The sequence below is a fragment of the Pipistrellus hanaki genome (assembly GCF_964339955.1).
Source record: "Pipistrellus hanaki genome assembly, chromosome: 16".
Taxonomy (NCBI): Eukaryota; Metazoa; Chordata; class Mammalia; order Chiroptera; family Vespertilionidae; genus Pipistrellus; species Pipistrellus hanaki.
In genome coordinates, this window is record NC_140518.1 from 8,911,314 (window position 1) to 8,937,682 (window position 26,369).

Here is a 26,369-nt window from a genome sequence, read left to right on the forward strand (position 1 = left end):
CCTCGTTTTATAAAGTTGCCCGGGAGTGCGTTTTCTTCTCCGGAGGCGATGGTGGGCGAGGGACTAAATCAAAGGCTGGTGGCTTCCCACTTCCCACTCACCAGGAACGGGATGGAGTGGCCGGAGAGTAGCAGAGCCATGCTACACACCACGGCGACACCGGAGTGAGGTGTAATTTGCACGCTCTTTACAGGGCTTTTCGGGGAGGGGGGGGGGGTCTCACCCTGCGGACTTGTGATTGGCTTTAGGGCAGATCTATCACTCATCCTTTGGGTTAGAGGTGGGTGGAAGGTCAACCACGACCAATAGGAAATCAGTCCCCAAGACAAGCCCCGCCCAGCTTAGCTTCCTGTTGCTGTCCATCAACCACCCCGTGGGAGGAACTTTGCTTCCCTCCGGTTGGCTGGCGAACACGTCGCTCACTCTTCAGTAGGCTTCCGGTTGGTGCCTTCTACCGTCCATCAGTTACATCTCGCATGTCTATTGGCCAAACCAACGTCGCTCTAGATGCCCGTCTTTGATTGGTTAGGAGTGCTGTCGGTCCCCAATACCCAGCAGTCTATTGGTGAACGCTGCCGTCGCTCGGGCGGTGGCGGGCTCCGGGATTGGCGGGTGCTGGGCGGGCGGTGTCAGGCTGTCGGTGGCGGCGGAGGCGGCGGAGGCCAGGGAGGAAGATGTCGTAATGAGCGGTGGGTCTCGGCCGCTGCCGGCGGGGTCTTCCTAGCCCCCATGGGTCGGGAAGACGGGCAGAGGCCGCAGGGAGGGGGAGCCGGGGCCGGGGGGTGCCCCCTGGGGCCGGGCCTGGCGCCGGGGCCCGGCTCCGGGAGGGGCGGGGGAGGAAGGATTCCCGCCCGGAGGAGGAGCGGGGCTGGCCAGCCGGGCGGAGGCACCCGGAAGGGGGCGTTCGACTCCCCGCCTCCTCGGAGCCCGCAGGGCGGGAGGGCAGCGCTTCCGGGGGCTGGCAGGACGAGCGGGCACCTGGGGCCGACCGGTCCCCCCTCCGCCGGGTCTCCCCCCAAAGCCCGCCGCGCTGCCCGGCCCGGGGGGATTGCTGGGCCTGCTCCGCGGAGGCGGCCCACCGCCCTCCGCGGGGCCCTGTGCCGGGAGGGCCCTCCCGCCCCCGGAACCCAGGTGCCCACCGGCGGTGCCGGGCCCGCCGAGTGCAGAGGGGGGAAGGGGGATGCCTGGCACTCAGATGGCGCCGAGCGCATGGCCGCCGCCGGGCACAGAAGCTGGCGAGGCGGCCGGTGCATCCCCACGGAGAGAGGGTGTCAGGGCGGAGGGCGCTCCCGAGGCACGTGACCTCTGACCTTAGGCTGCGAGCAGGCACACCCTTCACTGCGTTCCTTCTTTGGGACCCTTGAGCCTCCAGCTAAATATCTCCAAACACTGGGAGACGTTTAAGAACTTGGTGACGGAGCTAGCCTGACCCTGCTGAATCCCGAGGGCCAGGCACAAACCTAAGGAATGAACCAAAGAAATAAAGCACAATGGATATTTTTTTTTTCTTCCACCGCACCTCCCCACCCCTATGAATCGCAGCCTCTCACCCGTACTTCTTGGCGTGTATATATTTATATTTATATTTATTTATTCCTGGGGGCTTTATAACTTCAGTTGAAAAGGAACTGTGTTTTCTCTGGGCAATTGAGAAACCCGTTCTCACTGCACTCCTTGGTTTTGATTCCAACATACTGTCGTGTGTTGAATAGTTTCTTAATTAACTTGATCCAGAGGGACTCGGTCTGGCTTTTCTCAGTGCACATTTTCCGGAACTTTGTTTATTCTTCTGATGTTTCTTCTCCCTGGCTCAATTATTAGTTGTTTTCCTAGAAAAGGGGAAGGAAGAGCCAGTAGATCTACTTCAAGCAGTGAATTGGTTCCTCATACCGATTTCATTGCAGATAGAGGGGTGATGGCTTTTTAAAAATCTTTCTTTAAAAAAAAAAAATTCTTTATTGAGGAAGGTATTACATGTGTCCTTATTCCCCATGACCCCCCACCCACCTCCCATTCATGACCCCACCCCGGGGTGATGGCTTTTAAGGGACACGGGCATGCACTGTCTAAAACCTGCAATGCTGTACCCCACACGGCGTTCAGTATCACACGGAGGGCTGAATGTGGAGTTGGCACTGGGGGTAAGATTTTTAGGGCTAGGAAGTTTAGGGTTATTAGCCAACTCACAGGGAGACGGGAAGGAATGATGGTGGAGTCCACACCAGAGGAGTGATTCTGAGTAACGACCCAAAGAAACCTGTTGTCTGCAGTAATTAATGTAACTGCTGTGACTTTTTAAATTCCTGTCTCTGGTGAAGGGGCTCATCTGTCATACATCCCCTCAGTAGGGCTGATGATGTCAGTGTTTCCAGTGGCTTCTAACAGGCATTAATTCCTGTTGGAAATGGATTCTCACTGGGACAATTGGTAAGATTTTAAATCTATCTATATATATATATATATATATATATATATATATATATATATATATATATATATATTGATTTTAGAGAGGAAGGGAGAGAGAGAGAGATCAATGATGAGAGAGAATCATTGATCGGCTGCCTCCTGCACATCCCCTTCAGGGGATAAAGCCCACAACCCAGGCATGTGCCCTTGGCTGGAATCGAACCTGGGACCCTTCAGGCCAAGGGTCAGGACAGGCCAAGGCTCTGTCCACTGAGCCCAATTGGCTAGGGTGGTAAGATTTCTAATTCTGGTTTTTCCACTTGGTTGTACAGAGACTTAAGCTCTTCACTGAAAAGCAGCAGGGTGGGTGGTGGTGGTGGAGGAGCTCTCTGACATACATGAACCCCCTGAGCGAGGCTGTTAAAGACATTCCCTTTGCTGAGGAGGCCCAGGTTGAGGTCGTTCATAGTCATAGCCTGACTGCCCAGCACGGAGAACTGACTGTAGGAGGCAGAGTTTGACGTCACTGCTGATAGCATATAGATTAGGTTCTGTTAAAGTCTGGGCCTCAGGAGGTCTGTCAGTGGAAAGGAGAAGCTGTCGGAAGATTTCAGCAAATGCCTGGATAGTTCCTTTTGGTATCTTGGCCTTGCACTTCCTAGTTCTTTGATAGCAGTCTTCTGGAGAAGTTGCAGGGTCCCTAAGCAGTCCCTTGCCGTAGGCATGCAGTAATTCTTAATCTTGCTTTAAGCAAGCATTGCCCAAGTGGGGCCCCCTGAAGACATTCTAAGCTGTTGCAGCCAACTAATACACCCTGGTAACGAATGTTAGAGTCCTGGAGAGCTTAGAGGGTTAGTTGTGTGAACGCTTCTGAGTTCACTAGTAAACGGTCACATGGTCCAGTCTGAAGGCCCATGGACTGCAGACTGGGAGTCACCTGTAAAGCCCGATGCTTGCGCGTTTGTGGGATGACAGTGTCCCTTTGGGGCTTGTGAACGTCTTCTCTGCAAGTGTGACACCAGGAACACTTGCTCTGCAAGCTGGACCCAGCCAGCACAAGCTGGACCCAGCCAGCACAAGCTGGGCTGGGAACTGGACCTCCTTATGGAATGTATCTGTTCACGGTTTTGCTTGTTTGTTTGTTGTTATTGTTTTTGCCTTGCTTTAGTTTTGGATCCACATGCAGTTTCTTGAGTGACCTCTGGACCAGGTGAAGGAGGGGGAAGTGCGTTCTCTTCATTTCTCCCCTCAGAGAGCCAGTGCTTAGATTTGATATTTCCGAAATGCATTGGAAAGTCTCTCTTCAGAAGTTCTTCCCGAATTAGCGTAGATTTCTTTTCGGCAGGAGGCATTTTCGCTGGAGACCTCAGGGCGGGAGGTCTCCCCTTTCTGTTAGCTATTGGAGCTGCTGTCTGCTGGAAAGAAGGTGAAACGTGGGCGTTCGATTCCCGGGCATCGCCCGCCTGAGGGGGGGGGGTTAGTGATCGCCCTCGCGGAGATGCTCCGGGTCGTTCTGTTGGGTTTGTTCCCGTTGACGGGATTCCAAAGTGGAAACCGATTTTCCTGCTGCTGAGCAGAGGGTCCTGGAGCGGCTCGGAGTCAGCCTGGGGGGAGCTGCGGCTCCGAGGCCCCACGGCACAGGGAGGCCCGAGACTCCTCAGCCCTCGGGCTCTGGCTGGCGTGCTCCGCTCACCAGCAAGGGCCTGTGGCAGGGCTGAGTGCCAGTGAGACAGTCTGTCTCCCTCCGTGTGCAGCCCTGAGGAGTGAGGTGACAGGGCTGCGTGTCACAGGGAGAGCAGGCTTGCAGGCCCAGCCGCCGGGACCCTTCCCTCGGACGTCTCATTCCTTAGCCACACTTAGTTTCCGCATCGGAGGTGCACGCTGTACCCAGCCAGAGCCCCAGAGCATCCCGTGCAGAGGGTTAGCTGGGTGACTGGAGTTTCGGGTGCTTCGGGCTCCGAGATGCCAGCTGGTCCCTGGGCTGTGAGATGGTCGTTTCCATCCCCGCCACAGGGTGAAATGGCTCCGGGATCCGCAGGCAGCAGCCTGTGCGTCCCCAGACCTCCTCTTTCCGGAGCTCCCTCGTCTGCCTCTCCTCTGGGACTTGGTGGGATGACACGGCGGACCAGAGACAGCAGGCAGGGCTGTGTGATTGGAAGGGAATATTTCTGCTCTGATCACCGTCTAATTGGAAGTCTCAGATTAGTCTAGAAACAGACCAAATCACTTCCCAGACTTCCAAAAAGTAATGGGTAAGCTAACCCTCCCTTCCCAGGGAAATGAAGTCACCACTCACTTCAGAAGCTGGTCCTAGCCCAGGATTGACTCGAATCAATGTGCCAAAGTAGAGAGAGCATGTTTTTACATAACGGTGTTCTTTCATTTCTCCCCCAACCTGCTCTCCAGGACAGAATTCTGAGGCCCAGTAGTCTGTGCCATTTCCAGAGATTGCTTCTATCAGAGTAGAGAGTTCTCACCTTTCCCTGTTGCTCTTGTGTCCCACTCGCTTCTCCAGAGTCCCTGCAGTAGGCAGACTGTGACCACCAGTATGCAAACCAGCTAATGACAGGCACATTTTGGGGAGAGGAAGTCAGGGGGAGACAGAAAAGAGGTGTTTCTATAGCAGGTACCCTCATTATTTTAACTTTCTTGGAAAAGAACCCCCCCCACACACACACACACACACTGCATGTTTGCTGAAAGGAGCATTGGAGTGGAGTGTGGTGGTGGTCTGTGTGCTTCACCGTATTTGTCCAGGAGCAGGAACAGACGTGCACTTGCCTGTGTGAGGTGACTGTGAGGCTGAGAGTTCCATCTGGCACTGGATCAGCTAAGCTAACCTAGTGAGCAGATCCCAGCTGAGTCAAAGGATATGCAAATCTGCAGGGTTTCTCTTTTGGTTCTTAAGCTCCATGTAGGCTCTCCCACTCTGCAGCCTCCAGGGCGCATGCAGTCATCCACCCAGCAAATACAGACTAAGCACCTACTGTGTGCCCGGTACGGAGGTACATCCACGGGTGAGGCAGAGAGAAGTCTGTGCCTTAGGAAGCTTACACCTTACTGGGAGACAATAATAGCTAATAGACGTTAGACAAGGAGAAATGCTGAGGAGGAAAACAGGACAGGAAGAATGTGTGTGGGGTATAATTTCACAGGGCAGTTTGGGAAGGTCTCCATGGGAAATGACATTTGCATAAAACTGTGAAAGAGTGGAGAGATTGAGCCAGTACTCAGTCTGGGGTGAGAGACAGAGGGTGAGAACGCAATCAGAGAGAACAGCAAGTGCAAAGGCCCCTCCTGAGCAGGGGCCAGACCTGGCATGTTCGGGAACAGGAGGGAGGCCCGGTGGCTGGCCTGACGCAGTGAGGTGAACGATGGGGCTAAATCAGGTCACAGGAGACGAGGCACCGTGGGCCCTGTGTGTCACCGCGGGGACTTTGGCTCTGATTGGAATGGGAGACGGAATGCTATTGGAGGGCTCTGAGCAGAGGAACCAGTCATGATGTAAGTTTGATGGTCTCACCGGATGCCGTTGAGAGAAGACTAACAGGGACAGGGTCAGAAGCCCAGCCAGCAAGAAGGCTGTTACAGTTACACAGGCGAGAGGTGCTGGGGACCTGGCCTGGGTGATAGCGAGAGGTGATGGGAAAGCAGTCAGACTCTGAATGTATCCTGAAGGGAGAGCCAGAAGTGTTTGCTGACTCAAATGCAGAGTGTGGAACCGAAGAAGGATCCAGGATGACTCCAGGGCTTTAGGGCTGAGCAGCTGGAGGGATGGAGTGTGTGTCACTCACTGCGGTGGGGAACATGGCTGCAACAGGTTTAAAGAAAGACTGGCAGGAAAGAAATTAGAGACAGTAAATACAAGTGACTCTTGCAAGGAATTTTTCTGGAAAAAAATAATGGATTTAGCTTATAATGGGAATTTTAACTTCTTTTTTTAAAATATAATTTTATTGATTTTAGAGAAGGGAGGGGGATAGAGGAATAGAAACATCAATGATGAGAGAGAATCGTTGATTGGCAGCCTTCTGTGCAACCCAACTGAGTATGGAGCCCGCAACCTGGGCATGTGCCCTGAACTGGAATCCTGACCGTGACCTCCTGGTGCATCGGTTGATATTCATTCATTGGGCCAAGCCGGCCAGGCCAGACATTTAACTTCCCGATGAAATGGTGGACACACATCAGGGTCATGGGCTGAGGGTGGGATAAAGTTAGGAGCAGGGAAGACTGGATGGCTTGGTCAAGTGTCTGAGTGGAGACAAGGCCTCCATTCTGATCCAGCGGCCACCAAGGTATGTGCCCTTGACCTGGAATCGAACCTGTGAGCCTTTGGTCCGAGGGCCCACACTCTGTCCACCGACCCAAAGCGGCCAGGGCTCCATTCTTTAGGACCTTCCTCCTTTGGCCTGTGGCATTAGCCAGGCGCCCCCCAGAGTTGTTCATATTTAATGAAAGTCAAAGAAATTCCGTTTACTGTTTCAGAGCTCTTTTATAGGGTTATTGTGATGGCTGGAGATTAGCTTCTGGGAAGCATTCCCTGCAACGTGGAGTCATTCACAGGCTGATTCTTAGCCCGTTTGTCAGCTCCTTTTGCGGTCCCACGTTCTCTAAAACCAGCCTGGATTGCTTTTCCCTCACCAGCTCGGAATCCCTCCAGGCAAGGCAACTGGGAAAGACTGGGCTTAGAAACTGCATGTTGGCTGCAGGCCAGCGAGCTGACCAAAATAGACAGCAGAAGGACTGTTTGTGCGGAGCGAGGAGTGAAATTCCTCCAGGGGAAATACCGGAGCAGGAGGCCAAGAAAGCGATCTGGGATGGTAGGAGCCTGTGGCGAAAACAGCTGCGTACCCACGAGGCCGGGCTGTGGAATCTGAGTGAAGCGCTCTCAGGGGAAAGAGCTCCGGGAAGCCGCTGTTGTATTTCTTTTGTCCCTTTCCTTCCTTCCCTGCGTCCCAAGTGACAGAGCAGTGGGACAGCCCCAGTCCCGCCGCCAGAGCTTCGGGATCCCGCAGGCTCTTCCTGTTATGAATGCTCCTGTGTCAGCCCTGGGAAGACCCCAGGACAGGAACACACCCCTCCTGGGGGTGGGAAGTGCTGTGAAGGTGCCCCCTGTCCCCGGGCACGTAACCGGAGCACGTACCCACTCGGGGACGTGGGGGTGTGGGAGGGAGGGGAAAGTCTCCCTAAGTGATTAAAGGCCCTCTGCAGGAGGCCTGGAGACCAGCAGATGGAAGAGAGCATGCTGGGAGCCCGTTATATAGGTCCCAGAATGGAGAAAACCGGTGTGCCTCAGGAGAGGAGGGCAGGAGATAAGTAGGAGGTGGGGGCGGGGGAAGAAGGGGCAGGTTGTTTTGACTTCTACAAGCTTATCAAGAGGTGAGCTGGAAGTTCTTTCAGGATTTAGTGAGGGGAGAGGCTGGATGGAATTTCATTTTAAAATGATTCTGACAGATCATGGGAGCTGGAGAAGAGGAGCAAGGCCAGAGCCGGAAGCTATTGGAAGGCAGGCTTTGGGCAGTATTTCCGGCCGAGCCAAAGTGGTTAATGCTAGGATAGCGGCGATGGAGGTGAGGAGCAACGAGTAGGAAGTAGAATCAGGAGGACTTGATTGGCTGTCATTGTGACTGGAAATACCAGAAGAGGCTGGTTTAACCAGACATGCACTCAGCCTGCAGCACTGAAGGGTCGCCGGGCTGTGGACTGGACCTCGGGTATCTGTTCAGCAAACAGAGCTGGCCACCCAGAGGTCCTGGAGGCCTCTGAGGAAATGACATGCCCCTTACATCGTGGGCTCTCAATAGATTTTGCTGAGAAAAAAAACAAAAAACAACAGGCCGAGACCTGAAGGACGAGTAGGTCTTAGCCAGTAAGAGAAGTGAGAGCTCTCAGGGGAAGGGCGGTGGCAGAGATGAAGGCTCTGACAGAAGCCCCCGGTGCCAGGGTGAGAAAGCTGGAGAGAGTGGGCAAAGGTGACAGCTGAGGGGGGAGCTCTGTGGGCAGTGGAAGCGGAAGGCCCACAGGGGGCTGGTGTGCTGGTCCGCACTGGGCAGAGACCTGGGAGTTGTCAGCCTATGGAGGTGCTTGAAGCCAAGGCAGAGGGGACAGAGGTGGAAATGAGTCCTCTATCAAGAGCTAGGATACTTGGATGCTTTCCTGCCGCCCTTAGAATTAAACTGGCTTCCAGGAAAGACTGGTGCCACCAGACACTGGACGGCTTGCTTGATGACCTTGGAAGTTTCCCTTGAAACCGGAGAGAGCTACTGTTGCCTGTAAAGTTTCACCAGCCAAGGTGAAATCTTTTGGGATTAGCCAACCTGAATGCTAGAACTCTGAAAGAAATGGCACCTCTTTCTGGAGTGTGCCATAGTCCCACTTGCAGTGTGGCTAAGGTAGGGTTCAGTGGCTGGCTGTGACTGCGGTGAGAAGCCAGTGGTACCCCCGGCCGGGTGGCTCGGTCGGAGCGTTGTCCTGTACGTGAAGCGTTGTGGGTCCAGTGGCTGTTCAGGGTGTGCACAGGAAAGCAGTCGCTGTTTCTCTCGCACATCGATGTTCCTCCCTTCCTCCCCCTCCCCTCTCTCTAAGAAAATCAGTAAGCATGTTCTCCAGTGAAGATAAAAAAAGAAAACAGTACAATTAAAATGGTGGGTATGGTATAGACCAATAAGAGTCCTTTTGCAGGCTCGCTTTTTATAATATGAAGGAAAGCACAATTTATGTCCCAATTACACATTTTAAATATAAGGCTCCAAATTAATGTGGTTCTAAAGTACGTCGATCAGAGTCTTGTAGTTACTGTCCCCGCCATTTCTTAGCCAATTCTCGTCTCCAAACCCCAACGGGAAGTCTTCTCTTCCCTTTTGTGGCTAATCTCCGGGTTGGGTCTAAGCCCGCAGTGGCGGGGAGGAGAGCTTCTGTTTTGGTTGCCCGGGGGCCATAAGCTGAGTGATCCTAGGAGAGAGACAAACACTGGCTGGCAGTCCAGAGGAGGATGTCGAGAGCCAGCTGGGGAGGAAAATGAAACCAAACTGAAATGGTGCCACGTCAGGCGCCAGCAGCCTGCAGCTCGCTTCAGTGGATCTGCTCTGGCTTCCTCACTGCGGGCTCACTCAGGGCCGGCCAGGCCCCGCACCGTGGGCGTCCGGGGCAGTGATGGCTGCAGAGGGAGGCAGGGAGCAGGGAAGGGGGTGAGGAGGAAGCTCGGGGCCGGTTTTCATTCTGTTTGCACGCGGTCCTATCCCTCCGTTTCATAACAGACGGTGTCGCAGGGAGTCATTCACCAGCGTCAGCTAAGGGAGCCTGGGCCCAGGAGCCTCCTGGGAGGGCCTCTGCCGCTGCTCTCCTCCCCGCCCGCCCGCAGCTAGCTCATCGTGTGTGTTTATCAGCAGCGCGGTCTGAGAATTGTAAAGACCAAAAAGGCAGTTCAGTCCAACTCCCGCCCCATCTAGACATCCTGACTCCAGCAGACACACATTCTGCCTCAGGCTAACTGGTTCCAGAGGAGGGAGAACGTTACTTCAAAAGGCAGCTTATTCCAACGTTTGAAAGTTTCTCTCGGAATCTGAATTCTGGCTTCTCGAAATTTCCAACCTGAAATCTTGGTTCCGCCCTCTGAGCCCTCGAAGGGAGTCAATACACTGGTGGGTACAGCTGCTCGGGCACCCGTGCCACAACCACTGCCGCTCTCCTCTGAACCACTTCCACTGCTGAGCCCCCCTTTTCAAACTGTCCCTCAGAATGAAACCTGGCACTCCCATGTAGCCCGAGGGTGCAGAGCACACTGGGACTCTTCCTTCTCTTCTCCTGTGATTGAACTTCGGGAAATGCAGTGCAAGATTGCAGTAGCTTTTTTGGCAACCGCATTAAGATTCTGTTGGCGCCCGCTTAGCTTTGAGTTAAAACCACTGCAGCTTTTTCGAATGAGACTTACTATTAAGCTCTGTCTTCCTGTCCTGTATACATGTTACTTTTTAAAAAATCTTAAGTGCAGAGTTTATTCAACTTTAAAGTTTAAACCACCATTTCCTGATTGCCCACTATATGGTGAATGCTTTTCATATCAATTGTTGATGCCTCCTGGAATCCCATGAGGATGACTACCTCCGTTTTAGAGATGGTGCAGGGGGACTGAGAGAGGAATGCCCCAGCCTCCTCACTGATGACTAGCACAGGACAAGTTCTCATTTCGGCCTGCAGCTTTCTGCACATGCCATTTTTTAAAGAGCTCTTTGAACCCTAACACCGTGTTTGCAATCCTTCTCAGTCTTGTGACATCTGCAAATTGAACGTGCCTACTAAGTAGTTGCAGTTTCCCAAAGTTGGAAGGTGGTTAGATTACTCTAAAGCAGCCATTTCCAGTCTCTAGGGCACAAAAGCAATTAATGGGTCACAATCAGCATCTATATATAAAAGCCTAATATGCACATTGTCCCTGCGGGAGTTGGACTGGGAGACCAATTGGTCACTATGACATATGCTGACCACTAGGGGGTGGCACAGAACGAAGGGAGTCCCCAGCCGGCAGCCAGAGGCTCTGATGGGCCCAAATAGCCAGCCAGGCCTAGGGACCCTACCTGTGCACAGATTTCATGTACCGGGCCTCTAGTTTAAAAATAAAAGCCCAAGCATGGCTCAGTGGTTGAGCATGGACCTATGAACCAGAAGGCCATGGGTTCGATTCCTAGTCAGGGAACATGCCTGGGTTGTGGGCTTGATCCACAGTAGGGGATGTGCAGGAGTCAGACGATCAATGATTCTCCTTCTCTCTCTCTAAAATCAATAAAAGCATTGATGTTTCTCTTTTTTCCTTCCTCTCTCTAAAAATCAATTTTTTATTTAAAAATTTTTATTGATTTTAGAGAAGAAGGGAGAGATAGATAGATAGAAACATCAATGATAGGAATCATTAATTGGCTGCCTCCTGCACTTTCCCCCACTGGGGATCAAGCCCACAACCTGGGCACGTGCCCTTGACTGGAATCAAACCCCGAGACCCCTCAGTCTGCAGGCCAGTGCTCTATCCACTGAGCACACCAGCCAAGGCTCTGAAAATCAATTTTTAAAAAAAAAATATTTTATTGATTTTTTTTACAGAGAGGAAGGGAGAGGGATAGAGAGATAGAAACATCAATGAGAGAGAAACATCCACCAGCTGCCTCCTGCACACTCCCCACTGGGTATGTGCCCGCAACCAAGATACATGCCCTTGACCAGAATTGAACCTGGGACCTTTGAGTCTGCAGGCCGACGCTCTATCCACTGAGCCAAACCGGTCAGGGCTAAAAATCAATTTTTTAAAAATAGTTTTAAAATAAAGAAAAATATGAAATAGGGGAGAAAAATAGCAAAAGTCCATCACATGTAGTCAGGGCATCTTTTGTTTCTGGAAACTTTATAATATATATTTTTTATTGATTTCAGAGAGGAAGGGAGAGGGAAGGAGAGATAGAAACATCAATGATGAGAGAGAATGAGCTAGGGCATTGGAAACTCTTATTGCATGAGCACAGAACAGGAAGTGTGTGGGTGTATGAGCGCCCTGGATCTTGATGTAAATTGTTATTATAGCTGTGGTTCATGGTCTGAATAGTTGGAACGCTGCTGTAGAGAAAAGATGTTTTTGAATCAACTTAGATTGCTTTCATTATAATGCTACAACTTAATTATGTACTCACACAAATCTGTGTATCAACTCACTGATCTGGCTCCTATAAAATTAATTAAATAACTACCCCAAAGCCAGTAAAACTCAAACTGACAGCATCATTCTGGGGGGACATCAGTGTGACCTGAGTCGCTGTTGTCAGCAGAAGCACAGCGCAGACTTGACACCGGCGCCTCCGTGACTTCTCACGCCCACTCTGCGGGGTCTCGTGAGGAGACAACCCACCCAGCTTCTGAAGCGCTGTCTTCCCTCACGCTGCACAAATGTAGCAAATGAGTTAAATGCAGAATCAAGTTGTCTTAATTAGCCCACACAGTTAGAGTAGCAGCACTTGGCACTAATATGGTTGTAATAGGCCCTGAAATGTACAAATCTGGGGTCAGCAACCACCAGCCAGTGATCTATAGTGTTTGTTCCTTTTAAAACGATGCTCTCCACAGTGAAAACAAGAATAAAACCTTCTGGTAGAGAACGCTCGAGCCTCTGAGGAGAAGCCCGCGGACCCTGGTCCTGGGCCCCATCCCTAGCTTGAGGCACCCTGGTTGACCTTGCAGCAGCCAACCAGACAGCATGGATCTACTTAGCCCCCAAGTACTGTCACCCTGCCTGCAGTGCCTCCCCTTCTTATAAGAATCTTACAAAAATCTCATCCAGGGGCCTCGTTGGAAGACAATGTGCAGCGCATACCATTCTGATGTATCCAGCCCAAACCCCACAAAACAGATTTGTTCAGGATGACATGTTTTTTGCAGCCGTGTGCTTGCATAGATGATTGCTGTCCGGCTCCCTTACCTCAGTAATTGCAGTGCTGGTCAATCATTTATTCTGGGTTTTGCCTGGAGCTGCCCCCTGGCTCCTCACCCGTTTTACTCCAGTGCTGCAAAGCCTCTCCTGCTCTGGTGCTGAGCCCACAACCATTTAACTATTCCATCCCCTGTCCTGGGTTCTGGGAACCATTTAACTATTCCATCCCCTGTCCTGGGTTCTGGGAACCATTTAACTATTCCATCCCCTGTCCTGGGTTCTGGGAACCATTTAACTATTCCATCCCCTGTCCTGGGTTCTGGGAACCATTTAACTATTCCATCCCCTGTCCTGGGTTCTGGGAACCATTTAACTATTCCATCCCCTGTCCTGGGTTCTGGGAACCATTTAACTATTCCATCCCCTGTCCTGGGTTCTGGGAACCATTTAACTATTCCATCCCCTGTCCTGGATTCTGGGAACCATTTAACTATTCCATCCCCTGTCCTGGATTCTGTCTCTCATTCACCGTTTCTTTACCTTTTCCCATTTAAGAACCTTCCTCCCAGCACTAGCTTGTTTGGCTCAGTGGATAGAGCTTCGGCCTGCAGACTGAAGAGTCCCGGGTTTGATTCTGGTCAAGCGCACATACCAGGCTCAGTCCCCAGTAGGGGGCGTGCAAGCAGCAGCTGATCAATGATTCCCTGTCATCATTGATGTTTCTATCTTTCTCTCCTTTTCCCTTCCTCTCTGAAATCAATAAAAATATATTAAAAACAAAAAAGCAAAAAACTCCTTCTCCCATAGAGAGAAGCCAGAGGCCAGCTAACATTGAATTGTTCCACTTTCTCCCCAACTTCTCCTGTCCTCAGTGCCCAGCAGGGGCTCAGTGCCTCAGCCATTTTGCCTTTTTGAGCCTCTGACATGGTGAATACCCTTCTTGTTTCTGTACTTCCCGAAATCTGCTTTCTAAGTTAGGCTCTGCCCAGTGTCCTTCTTCTTCAGTGATGTGTGAACTGTAAGATAGCTTAATTCTTTCCCCCAAGTTCTCATGGTTTTCATGTTCCCTATCTTATATTTATCTTAGATTAGACTTAATTCAGAGTAGAGAGTCTTAATTACTTCCTCAACATTCTTTATCTTCCTTTATTTTAAAAAGAGCACATAGAATACATTTATTGTGAGAAAACGACAAAATACAGAGAAAAACAAGGAGAAAAATTCTCTTCAGCAAAATCCAACCTCCAAGAGATAATTTTTTTTAACATTTTAGCAATTTAAGACTTTTTCCTGCTATATTCATATATTGAAATACATATACATTTAAACAAAAATAGAATTTACTCTATCTTTATTCTCATTATATTCAGTGATTAGCTTCCTCGTCTTGGTGATACCTATTGGGCCAACCAGGTGATACCTAGTATGGGGCTGTACCTATTGCCTTACATTGAAGTGTAAATTCCCATAAAGCAATTCTCCATGTGCTGTGGACCACTACATGGGCCGCTGGGCCTTGGTGGTGAAGGCTGAGCACAGAGAACCCAGGACTTGAGCGTGGAGTAGATGTGTCCTCCTTGCCAGGAATCCTGACTGAGCCGAGCTGCTCTTCCAAGCTGGCATGGCCTCTGGCCACAGCAGCAGTGCGAGGAAACATGGGTCAGGGCTGGAGGACCAGCTGGGGGAGGGGACCTAGGGAGACTCAGCAGTGCCCCACAGAGGGCTCCAGAGGTTCACGCTTCAGTTACAGAAGCTGCGCTTGGTATAATCTCCGCATCTTCACGTTATCTCGGGCTTTATGTTGGCTGGAGGGGATAGTCGGGGGAAGGCAGGACCGGCTGTCCTCGCAGCCGTGGATGGCTGAGTCTGAGCAGAGAAGGGCATCTGCTGGAAAGATGCAGGGCTGCTCAGCTTGAGTGGGTCAGTGTGGGCAAAGCTCTTAGAGAAGCGGCAGCAAAGACACAAAACGGTAATACAAGACGGTGGGTTTGAGTTCTTTGGGCATTTTGTGCATGACTCTCTTTTCTCCCGGCAGATCCACAGACCAGCATGGCTGCCACTGCTGCTGTCAGTCCCAGCGATTACCTGCAGCCCGCTGCCTCCAGCACCCAGGTGAGTGGGCTGGGGTGGTGGGGGTTTGCACAGCCTGGAAGGACTCCTAAAGCTGCCACTCAACCAGACTGCACACTCACTGTGAACACCCCGGGAAGTGAGACCAGGGACGTTCAGTCACCTGTTTCCGAACTAAGAAACCTGGCCGCTCACCTAAGTTAGGCCGCTAACCTAAGGTGCCACAGAGGGGGCAGGGGAAAAGCAGGATTAAACTCAACGTCTCTTCCACTGACTCCACTGACCATATAAGGAAAACAGCGGCTGTGTCCCCACACCCCACACCCCACAGGCTGCCTTGTAGCCTCAAAGGAGCAGCCGCCCTGGTCAGTGAAGTCTCGTCCCTAGAAAACACTTTGCCAGAGGGTGTGTTCCTCTTGTTGCTCCTCCCTTTTCCTTTCCCTTCTCCCTTCCTCAGCTGAGGAATCAGGGGTCCCTTAACCCCTGTGCTGGGCCAGTGGACTCCATGTGAGAGCTCAGGGTGGTCCTGTGCCCTGTTACTGAGGCCAGTGGGGAGTGAGTGGCCAGCTCATGCTGTTAGCTCACCCTGTCCTGGGTGCTTCCGGGCACTCCTTCCTGAGAAAGACTTTCCCCCCCTTCCTCCTTTTCACTCAGCACAGGCTGGTGCACAACATTCGTGCACTGGGGGAGGGAGGGGTCCCACAGCCCAGCCTGCACCCTCTGGCAGTCCGGGACCCCTCAGGGGATGTCCCATAAGCCGGCAGTCAGATAGCCACCATCACCACCACTGCACTCGCCAGCCGTGAGCCAGCTTCTAGCTGAGCAGTGCTCTCCCTGTGGGAGCACACCGACCACCAGGGGGCAGCTCCTGCATTGAGCGTCTGGTGGTCAGTGCGTCATAGCGACTGGTCATTCGGCCGATTTGCATGTTAGGGTTTTATTATAAAGGATGGAGAAACCAGCAGGAACAACAGGACGACTGCAGTGGGAGGAAGCTGCCAAGAGCAGAGGATCAAACAGGCAGAGGGTGGCTGGGCTGCCGGCCCTCACGGCTCACTCCTTTTCTCCTCTGGGTTTTTTGCAGGATTCCCAGCCGTCTCCCTTGGCTCTGCTTGCTGCAACATGCAGCAAAATTGGGCCTCCCGCTGTTGAGGCCGCTGTGACGCCTCCTGCGCCCCCACAGCCCACACCCCGGAAACTGGTCCCTATCAAGCCCGCCCCTCTCCCCCTCAGCCCCGGCAAGAATAGCTTTGGAATCTTGTCCTCCAAAGGAAACATACTTCAGATTCAAGGGTCACAACTGAGCACATCCTATCCTGGGGGTCAGCTGGTGTTCGCCATCCAGAATCCCGCTGTGCTTAACAAAGGGACCCGATCCAATGCCAACATCCAGTACCAGACAGTCTCTCAGATTCAGGCGAGCAGTGGCCAGACCATCCAAGTACAGCCCAATCTCACCAACCAAATCCAGATCATCCCTGGCACCAACCAAGCCATCATCACCCCCTCACCATCCGGGCACAAGCCCGTCCCCATCAAGCCAGCCCCTGTCCAGAAGTCAAGTACAACCTCCACCCCCGTGCAGAGCGGGGCCAGTGTGGTGAAGCTGACAGGCGGGGGTGGCAACGTGACACTTACTCTGCCTGTCAACAACCTCGTGAACACCAGCGACACCGCGGCCTCCACGCAGCTCCTGGCCGAGAGTCCTCCCATCCCGCTGTCCAAGGCCAACAAGAAAGCCAGGAAGAAGAGTCTGCCCGCCTCCCAGCCCTCGGTGGCTGTGGCGGAGCAGGTGGAGACGGTGCTGATCGAGACCACAGCGGACAACATCATCCAGGCAGGGAACAACCTGCTCATTGTGCAGAGCCCGGGTGGGGGCCAGCCCGCTGTGGTCCAGCAGGTGCAGGTGGTGCCCCCCAAGGCCGAGCAGCAGCAGGTGGTGCAGATCCCCCAGCAGGCCCTGAGAGTGGTGCAGGCCGCTTCTGCCACCCTCCCCACTGTCCCCCAGAAGCCCTCCCAGAACTTTCAGATCCAGGCGGCCGAGCCCACGCCTACTCAGGTACCGCGCACACCCTCTGCACCTGCCTTCCTCTCCTCTTAGCACTAACTGGCTAGCGCTCCACTCAGCTTGCCTTTGAAGACGATGCTGACGCATTTCCCGATTTGATCTGAATGTTCAGAGTCAGTATCGTTTGGGGTGGGCAGGACGTGTGGGAACCAGACCCTCCTGGAACACTGACTCTTTCTCTCCGGTCCCTCCCAGGTCTACTTCCGTACGCCTTCCGGTGAGGTGCAGACGGTCCTCCTCCAGGACAGCTCCCCGGCGACGGCTGCACCCACCTCCACCACCTGCAGCAGTCCCGCCCCCCGGGCTCCGCACCCGAGCGGGACCAGCAAAAAGCACTCAGCCGCCATTCTCCGGAAAGAGCGGCCCCTGCCAAAGATCGCCCCTGCCGGCAGCATCATCAGCCTGAACGCAGCCCAGCTGGCGGCAGCGGCCCAGGCCATGCAGACCATCAACATCAACGGTGTCCAAGTCCAGGGTGTGCCTGTCACCATCACCAACACCGGCGGTGAGGGGAGCCCCCTGGGCTGGGGCGCGGGTAGTGGGCCTGCACACCCCTCCCATCGGAACCGTGGGCCACCCCGTGCTTCCCAGGAGCAGCAGTGTCTCATCCTTTCCAGCTGAAAGGCTTGTCCACTCAGTCCTTACAGTGGCCTGTGAGATAGTGTAAGATGCTTGTTGGCCTCAGCTTACAGCTGGAGACCTTGACTGTGGTGGAGAGAATAAGATAGACTAGGAGAAACTCCAGCTGACACCAATGCAAACTGGTTTGGTACAGAACAAAGACAGATACCTCTTCGAGGGAGGCCCTGGGTAAAGAGACTCGAAGGAAGACTTCCAGAATGAGAAAGCCTTGAGTTAACGTGGAAGGAAAGGAGGGAGCGTTTGGCAGTGGGAATGGCTTGTGCTTCTCTCCAGCTGAGTGGGATATCTGGTCATATTTACAGGAGGAAAGCAGCCTTGCAAATCAGCAAGACTATTGTAGCTACCTAGCAAAAACGGTTCCTGCCTTGCCTTTAGCCAGAAGAAGGCCTTTACAGGGTACTGGCACTTTAACACCAGCAATAGGTCAGCAACACTCCTCTGCTTTGAAAGGCTTTATGCAAGTCCTAGAGGGCTTGTTTTTTCCAAAGCCTTCAGAACTGTCTTCTTTATGTTTTTTTTAATATGTTTTTATTGATTTTAGGGAGAGGGAGAGAGGGGTAGAAACATCATTGATGAGAGACAATAAATGATTGGCTGCTTCCTACATGCCCCCTACTGGGGATCAAGCCTGCAACCCAGGCATGTGTCCTGACCAGGAATCACACATAACCTCCTGGTTCATGGGTCAATGCTCAACCACTGAGCCACACCAGCCTGGCTCTTACTCTTATTAACAGAAATCCCTGGAGAATTTCCTGAAAGCAGGTATCTCACAAGGGCCCAAGGCTGGAGGAAATTCTGGAAGAAACACCCCTCAGGACAAGACTCTTCCCAATTGAAATACGTGAAAGCACATTTGGCTGGTGTGGTGTGGTGTGGTGTGGTGTGGTGTGTGGTGTAATGTGGTGTGGTGTGGTGTGCTGTAGTGGTTCAGCACACTAATGCTGAAGTCGACTGCCTGGGTTCAGTCCGAGTCCTACATCTTATTAGCTGTGTGATCTTGATATGTTATTGAGCCTCAGTTTCTTCAGCTGTGAAAGGAGGATAATAGTATCTGTTTCACCGGATTGTGAAGGTTGAAGGCGTATAAGGCATACAGGCTCTCAGAAGCATTAGCTGTTTGGTTATCCTTATCATGTGCAGAAGGGAAGGGGGGTGTCAGGCTCCCTGCTCTGTCCCTCAGGCTTCCTCACCCCAACCATGCCCTGCCACCCACAGGCCAGCAGCAGCTGACGGTGCAGAATGTGTCTGGGAACAACCTGACCATCAGTGGGCTGAGCCCCACCCAGATCCAGCTGCAGATGGAGCAGGCCCTGTCCGGGGAGGCCCAGCCCGGGGAGAAGCGGCGCCGCATGGCCTGCACGTGTCCCAACTGCAAGGATGGGGACAAGAGGTAATGGGGCCAGCCTGGCAGCCCGGCAGGTGCCTGTCCCCCCGCACCTTCCCGGGGCACAGACGGAGGGGGCGAGGCAGCGACCCCACACCACCTCGGCCCGCCGCACCTCCGCTGTGCTCTCTGGCCGGCCCCCTCATCCCCTCTCCATCCCATCCTGCCCCACCTTCTGTCCCCCTCACTGCTTTCCCTCCCCCTCCCTCCCTCCCTCCCCACGCCAGGTCTGGCGAGCAGGGCAAGAAGAAGCACGTGTGCCACATCCCCGACTGCGGCAAGACCTTCCGGAAGACGTCTCTGCTGCGGGCCCACGTGCGCCTGCACACCGGCGAGCGGCCCTTCGTCTGCAACTGGTTCTTCTGTGGGAAGAGGTTCACGCGGAGCGACGAGCTCCAGCGGCACGCCCGCACCCACACAGGTTTGTTCCCGTCCCCTGCACACCGACGGCCTCTCCCCCTTCCCTGGCAGGCCAGCAACCCCCCGGGCCCCCCCGCCTCCCCGCACCCCCACTCCACGGCCCTCAGTGGCGTCGGGATTCCTGGCCTGCCCAGGAACTCCACCTCGAGCAGGAGCTAGACTGTCTGCGCGGGGCTCCACGCTACCCAGATGCTTTCAGCCACCCCTCACCGCGGGGTTTCCCAAAGCCCCGTGCAGCAGCGGTTATTTATGGAACTAGCACTGACGTCGCGTGCCAGGCCCTGTACTGCGCCTTCACAGCCGCCTAATTAACCCTCAGAACAGCTCTGGGAGGGGCTTCGGTCAGGCCCGTTTTACTGAGGCTGGAGAGGTGGCTGGGTCTCAGTGACTAGCAGAGCTGGGTTCAGACGCAGGCCCCCCTGACTCCCAAATCCACACTCTTCCCCTCCCCCATTTGAAATATAATCATATCGATGAAACTATACATTTCTACATTAAAGACAAGTTATAGAATAATTCCGAGTAATATTGATAGGAGCTACAACTTTAGCCCATCTATTATTATTATTTTTTTAATATATTTTTATTGATGTCAGACAGAAAGGGAGAAGGATAGAAACATCAGTGATGAGAATCATTGATTGGCTGCCTCTTGCATGCCCCCCACTGGGGATCGAGCCCACAGCTGAATCGAATCAGGGACCCTTGAGTCCACAGGCCGACGCTCTATCCACTGAGCCAGGCAGCCAGGGCTAGTCCCTCTATTATTTCTCTCTCTTTTAAATGTTTTGTTTTTTTTTTATTGATTTGAGAAAGAGCAGAAGGGAGAGAGAGAGAAACATCAGTGAGAGAGAAACGTCATCAATTGGCTGTTTCCTGCATGTCCCGTACTGGGGATCAAGCTCACAACCTGGGCATGTGCCCCAACCAGGAACTGAGCCAGTGACCTCTTGGTTCCTGGGTTGACACTCAACCACTGAGCCACACCAGCTGGGCTAGCCCATCTATTTCAGGTACAGCTATTATGGATTCAAATTTTTAAGGATGCAGCAGCACTACATTGACCTGTTACTACCAAGTCCACACACTTAATTGCTACCCCATATTGCCTTTCCTATTATTTCCTTAATGATTGTCCTGAAATAGTTTCACTATTTTCATTCATTTATGGGTCCAATCACTATTATTATTATTTTGTTGTTGTTATTGTCAATCCTCACCTGAGGAAATTTTTATCCAGTAATTTTTAGAAAGTGGAGGGGAGAGAGACAGAGAGAAAAACTGATGTGAGAGACACATCGATAGGTTGCCTCGTGCATGCACCCCAGCCAGGGCCAGGGAACCTGCAACAAATATGCATGCCCTTGACCAGAACTGAACCCGGGACCCTCCAGTCTGTGAGCCGACGCTCTATCCACTGAGCCAAACCGGCTAGGGCACAATCGCTGGTTTTTTTGACATCACACGCTTGAGGTCACCTGTGCCTCTCCTCGGGGGGCCGGGACAGTGTCTGTGAGTGACGGCCATCTCCTCCTCCCAGGGGACAAACGCTTCGAGTGTGCCCAGTGCCAGAAGCGCTTCATGCGGAGTGACCACCTCACCAAACATTACAAGACGCACCTGGTCACGAAGAACTTGTAGGCCCGCGGAGGCGGGAAGCCCGAGACGCGGTCCCCCCGTGAGAAGGAGGCCCGGCCGCCTGGGCCTGCCCTCGGCCCTCCCTCCTCACGGAAGGGGCTCTGCTGCCCCACACTCGCCTCTCCTGAAGCCCGAGCTCTGCCCAACGAGACGTTCTAAGCCAGGACGAATGGGAACCTTTATTTCCAAAGGAAAAACATGAATTTCACTCCATCGAGGAGCAAAGTGAGTCCCCGCCCCCCCCACACTGCGAGAGTCGCATCATCGTGCCATCACCTCCCCGCCCGGCCACCTCAGCGCCCCGGGCCTGCACCCAGGCCCGCCGGCACCCACCTCCACGCCACACGCCCGCCCACCACTCTTCTCCAGCACATTCCAACTTTCTATTTAAACAAAACCACCACGGACTCCCCGACCCCCTTTTCTATGGAGAACGTTGCCTTATACTCTCTTTCAGATAATGAACACTGTGTATTGTGTGTGCTTTACAGTTTTATTTAATTGCTCCCTTCCTCCCGTTCTTGTTACTCACCTCCCCCAGGCCTGCTTTCAGTTTAGGGTTTTGGGAGGCAGTGACGAGCATATGGGTTTTTTTCTCACTAGCAGTTCTTTTTTCTAAATGACACAGCATTTCAATTTGAATCTGGATTCAGATAAAAACTTTACACCCCGAACCTCTCCACTCTCCCTTCATCTCACCTACCCCTCCCAGCCCAAGCTCTAGTTCTGTACAGTGTATATTGTATAATAGACAATTGTGTCTACTACATGTTTAAAAACATATTGCTTGTTATTTTTGAGGCTTTTAAATTAATAAACAAAATACAACTTTATTTTTAGTTGTAACTGCTTGAGGTATGTTTTATGATTGACAGATTTGTTATCCTTTATTAACGATGTACTTTGTTCAGCACTGGGCTGACAAAAAATTTCCTTGCTAATAAATTTAGTTGCCTGAGGCAAAATATGCAACTTGGCAGTGCAGCTTCCTTTGTCTTTGACCTCATAGAGCTTGGAGAGGGGCCTGAGGGGACTGAGGGAGGGAACCCTGGTCTCAGAGTGTCCGGTCCTCCTGGGACCGAGGCAGGACCGTCCTCTCCTGGCCTCAAAAGGGTCGCGGCCACAGACACCTCATGGCATTGGCACCAGCCCCCGGAGGGGACAGGACCTCGCATAGGGGTTCCTGCTTTGTTCTTCCACAGCCAGTTTTGTCCAGATCAAAGCAGGCACACTGTTCAGACTCAAGTCACAGCAATGTCTCCCTTACCAGCAAGCTGCTGCTTCCACTCCACTCTCCCCGCCCAGGCACAGGGCCTGCTCTCACTGGGAAGAGCCAAAGGGGCCCGGCTCTGTCATTTCCACAAGCTACCGTGTCTGGAGAAAACGAGATTCCCTAAGGATCAGGATCCCTTCCCAGGCGGGCAGCCAGGCCTGGAGCCCGTCTCTAGCCAAGCGAGGACCCTGGGCACAGACCCTGCTTTTCTCCGAGGCCTCACCCAGCACCAGCGGGGGCGGTGAGCTGATTCTGTTCTTACCGAGTGCTGCAGATTCACATCTGGGCGGGGACTTGAGGGGGAAGCACAGAGAGGTTAAGAAGGCCGGGGCTGTGATGTTACGGACACTGAGACTGGAGCACACTGCAGGATCCTGAGAGCAGCTGGCTGAAGGGGGAGAGCTGTTCTCGAGCAGATAAAGAACAGCGAGTGCTCTCCTTATGCGGCCGATGCCTTTTTACTCACCTTGAATGGCACACCCAGGGCCGCTGTTCCCTGCAGGAGCGCCCAGGCTCCTCTGGAGCGATCCACTGTGTCACCAGCGGCCTGCATTTATTTGCAAGCCAACAGCTCTTCCTTAACGCCAGCCACCCTCACTCACATCAGCTAGAGAATAACAGGGAGCCGATCTCGGATGGATCTCAGGTTCTCTGTCTCCACCACTTCTTCCTGATCAGGCAGGAAGGCCCGGCCTACCCACACTTAGGCCCTTTGAGTGACACCAGAACAGCTCCGACAGAGAAGCCTCTGCAGGAGCCCATCAGCCCAGCATCTCATCGCTTCCCTGGCAGGTGGGAGACGGGGCTGTATTTCTCTCTCCCTCTCACGTGGATTGTAGGGGAAAAAAAATATGCCCTGCTGAGTTCTGAGTTAGGATTGGTGGAGAGAAGGGGAATATTAACAAATGCCGCCTTCCCCCACGTTCCCCATCGCCTTTGCGATCAGGCACAAAGAGTGATCCTTTCCTGAGAGCTGACTGCAAGTCACCTGCTTCAAGAGCGGAAACTGACCCGACGCCTGGGCATCCTTTGGAAATGAGGGTGCCAGGCCCGGAGGGCAGAACCGAGGGCCGACACTCGGGATTTCCCTTCTCCTGGAGGCAGGTTCACAAGTTATACCCAGCCATCTCTGCCTCCCATGGGATGCCCGAGGTAGGAAGGAGGCAAGAGAACGTATGCTGCCTCGCCCAGGAAATGGCAAGAGGGCAGAATGGAGAAACCTGTGGCCGGTCCGCCCTCATCTGCTGCAGCCCATCCTTAATTTACTTGTGAGTTGCAGGGGGTGGAGGACTGCTGTCCATGCTGGAGCCCCCCACCCCCCACCCCACCCCCAGGACACCTGATCGGCAGGCTGAAAATGGAGACTTGGGGGCGGGCAGGCTATCCCCAGCAGCTTGGGAGTGTGGACACCCACAATCCATCCTCAGGGTCATCTGTACCAAACCCTCCCCCCCTCCCATCTTGTCTGCTCAGTGATGCTCAACACAGCAGCTCTTTGATTCCAGATCCTAGAATTATAAACCGGAAAGAAAAGAGGGCTGGGGAAGTTCCCCCCATACTGAAGGCAAATCCAGGCAGATTACCCTTAAAAAAAAAAATCAAAGCAGCAAATGGAACTCAGGCTTCCTTCCAGCTACTCAGTCCATTTCTTCAATCACCTTTTGGGGGCCCACGGAGGCCCTACACGAGTATGCTGATGGGAGCCACCTGCAGCATCTCAGGTCCCCGGACCCACCAGGGGCTCCTGGCTCATGGATGTGGCTGAGGCTCTTGGAACCTGACCAAGGCCTTTGGGACAAAGCCCCTAAGGGAGCCACAGTAACAGGACAGGCGGCAGCCGGGTTCCCCAGGGAAAGGTCCTCGGGGAGGAGAAGAGCAGGAAGTGAACCAGGGAAGATGGAACCAAGAGCAGGGATGCGGGTGAAAAGAAAGCAAACCACAGTGGGGAACAGCAGGGCATCGGGGCTGGAGAAGAGGGTCACATACCAACAACCGGGATCTCTCCAGGAAACAGAATCGCCAGGTCACGCCTGGGAACCTGCCCCCTTCTGCCTGTGGACCACACGCTAATTACAACACAGCCAGTGGCACCGACGGGACTGGTGCCCTGAGACCTCACTCAGCCTGGGAAAGCTCAACATGCCTCCAGCCAACAAGGACACTTAGCCAGGCTCCCACCAGGTGCAAAAAAACAAAACACACACACACACACACACACACACACACACACACACAAAACAACAACCCAAGCCCTACCCACCATGCCTAGCACTGGCTACAGAGAGACTTAACAAAACAGTTTATGCATACACATGACAGATGAGCGTTTCCTGGCTGGCATGTTGAGAAGGAGGCAGAGAAAGTAAGTGACATAGTCCATCCCGTGAAGGAGCTTCCGATGGGGAACACCAGTGAAAACCATGGGATGTATTGGCAAAGTGACCCATGAGCACAGGAAGAATCATGTCAGGCGTCAACCACACAGCCACAGGCGGACACTCAGGTAAGTCCGTCCCCTCCGCGTCTCTCCTCTGCGTCCCCTGATAACCACACGTGGGACTCGGGCATCTGCTGGCAGAGCACCAAGTACCCACCCTCTGGGTGTCCCGAGTTCACCCCGAGGCTGGGCCCCAGGCTTCCCGAGCTTAGAGGCCCCCAGCACACCCCCTCCAGCCTGCCACCAGCCCCCTGGAGAGCTGGGCACTGTATCATTTCCATCCTCCCGGGCCTCTCCCCACCTCCCCACTGTCCTTCACTCACCCAGACCCTCTGACGGTCTCCCCCTCCCCCATGGTTTCAAGTGCCAGTTCGGTGGCTCCTGACACCTAGTCTGGTCTCATTAGCCTAGACCAGCGTTTTTCAACCGCTGTTCCGAGGCACACTAGTGTGCCGCGAGATGTTGCCTGGTGCCGTAGGTGCAGACAAGACAAGAATTTTATAATTTTTCACTATTTTGTTTACTTAATATTTCATAATAAAGTAATTATAAAATACTTTCTTTGTGTTTATTTGATTCCTATTCAAGAGAATTACTTTATATATAGTCAATATAGGCACAGAGTTAAATTTTTTTAACATTTTCTAATGGTGGTGTGCCTCGTGATTTTTTTCATGAAACAAGTGTGCCTTTGCCCAAAAAAGGTTGAAAAACACTGGCCTAGACCTCTCTCCTAAACGCCAGACTTGATTATATAATCCGACATAACGTGGGTGTCCCATAAACCCTCCCTCCGCAGGGACTTCGTCTCTCCCCCAAACCTCCTCCTCCAACATGCCCCGCTTCAATGAACAGCACCGCCCATGTCACCTGAAGTCATCCTGGTGAGCCGATTCCCTCCTCTTCCTCTCCGCCCACCCACACACTCAGGCGCCGGGTCCTGCTTCAGTTTAGAGAACACTCCGTGTGCTGGCCTCCTTCGCCCACCATCCGCGGGGTCACCAGGTCCCAAAACACAACCACTAAGCTATAATGGAAATGTATAATCCAATCATTTAGACGAAAAGATGATTTCAGAACATATGCAAAAGAATGCCCGGCCGCTGTGGCTCAGTGGTGGAGCATCGACCTATGAGTCAGGAGGTCATGGTTCGATTCCCGGTCAGGGCACAAGCCCAGGTTGCGGGCTTGATCCCCAATACGGGGCATGCAGGAAGCAGTCGATCGATGATTCTCTCTCATCATTGATTTTTTAAGAATATCTTTATTTGATTTTTTTTACAGAGAAGAAGGGAGAGGGACAGAGAGAGTTAGAAACATTGATGAGAGAGAAACACCGATCAGCTGCCTTCTACAAGCTCCCTACTGGGGATGGAACCCGCAACCAAGGTACATGGCCTTGACCAGAATCAAACCCCAGACCCTTCAGTCTGCAGGCTGACGCTCTACCCTCTGAGCAAAACCGGTTAGGGCTCATCATTGATGTTTCCATCTCTCTCTTCCTCTCTGAAATCAATAAAAATCTTTAAAAAAAAAAAAAAAAAAAAAAAACATTGAAAGAAAACAGGCAAAGCCTAGCCCCCAAGCCCACCTGCAGCCTGCTGGTTTCATATG

General features: G+C 53.0%; 1 protein-coding gene across 1 annotated transcript; it reads left to right on the forward strand.

Annotated features, from left to right (window-relative positions):
- The first annotated feature begins 583 nt into the window (after positions 1–583).
- On the forward strand, positions 584–24,515 carry SP2 (Sp2 transcription factor). Its single transcript, XM_084862676.1, has 7 exons — positions 584–689; positions 14,856–14,932; positions 15,975–16,949; positions 17,154–17,463; positions 18,819–18,993; positions 19,215–19,408; positions 20,948–24,515. The coding sequence occupies exons 1-7, from the start codon at positions 683–685 to the stop codon at positions 21,046–21,048; spliced, it is 1,839 nt and encodes a 612-aa protein (XP_084718802.1). The 5' UTR covers positions 584–682; the 3' UTR covers positions 21,049–24,515.
- The last annotated feature ends 1,854 nt before the right edge of the window (positions 24,516–26,369 follow it).

Bases quoted from the DNA above. Each gene is read 5' to 3' on its own strand.
- SP2 (XM_084862676.1), top strand. The intron at 16,950-17,153 runs GTACCGCGCACA...GGTCCCTCCCAG, and splicing joins CCGAGCCCACGCCTACTCAG to GTCTACTTCCGTACGCCTTC. The intron at 18,994-19,214 runs GTAATGGGGCCA...TCCCCACGCCAG, and splicing joins TGCAAGGATGGGGACAAGAG to GTCTGGCGAGCAGGGCAAGA.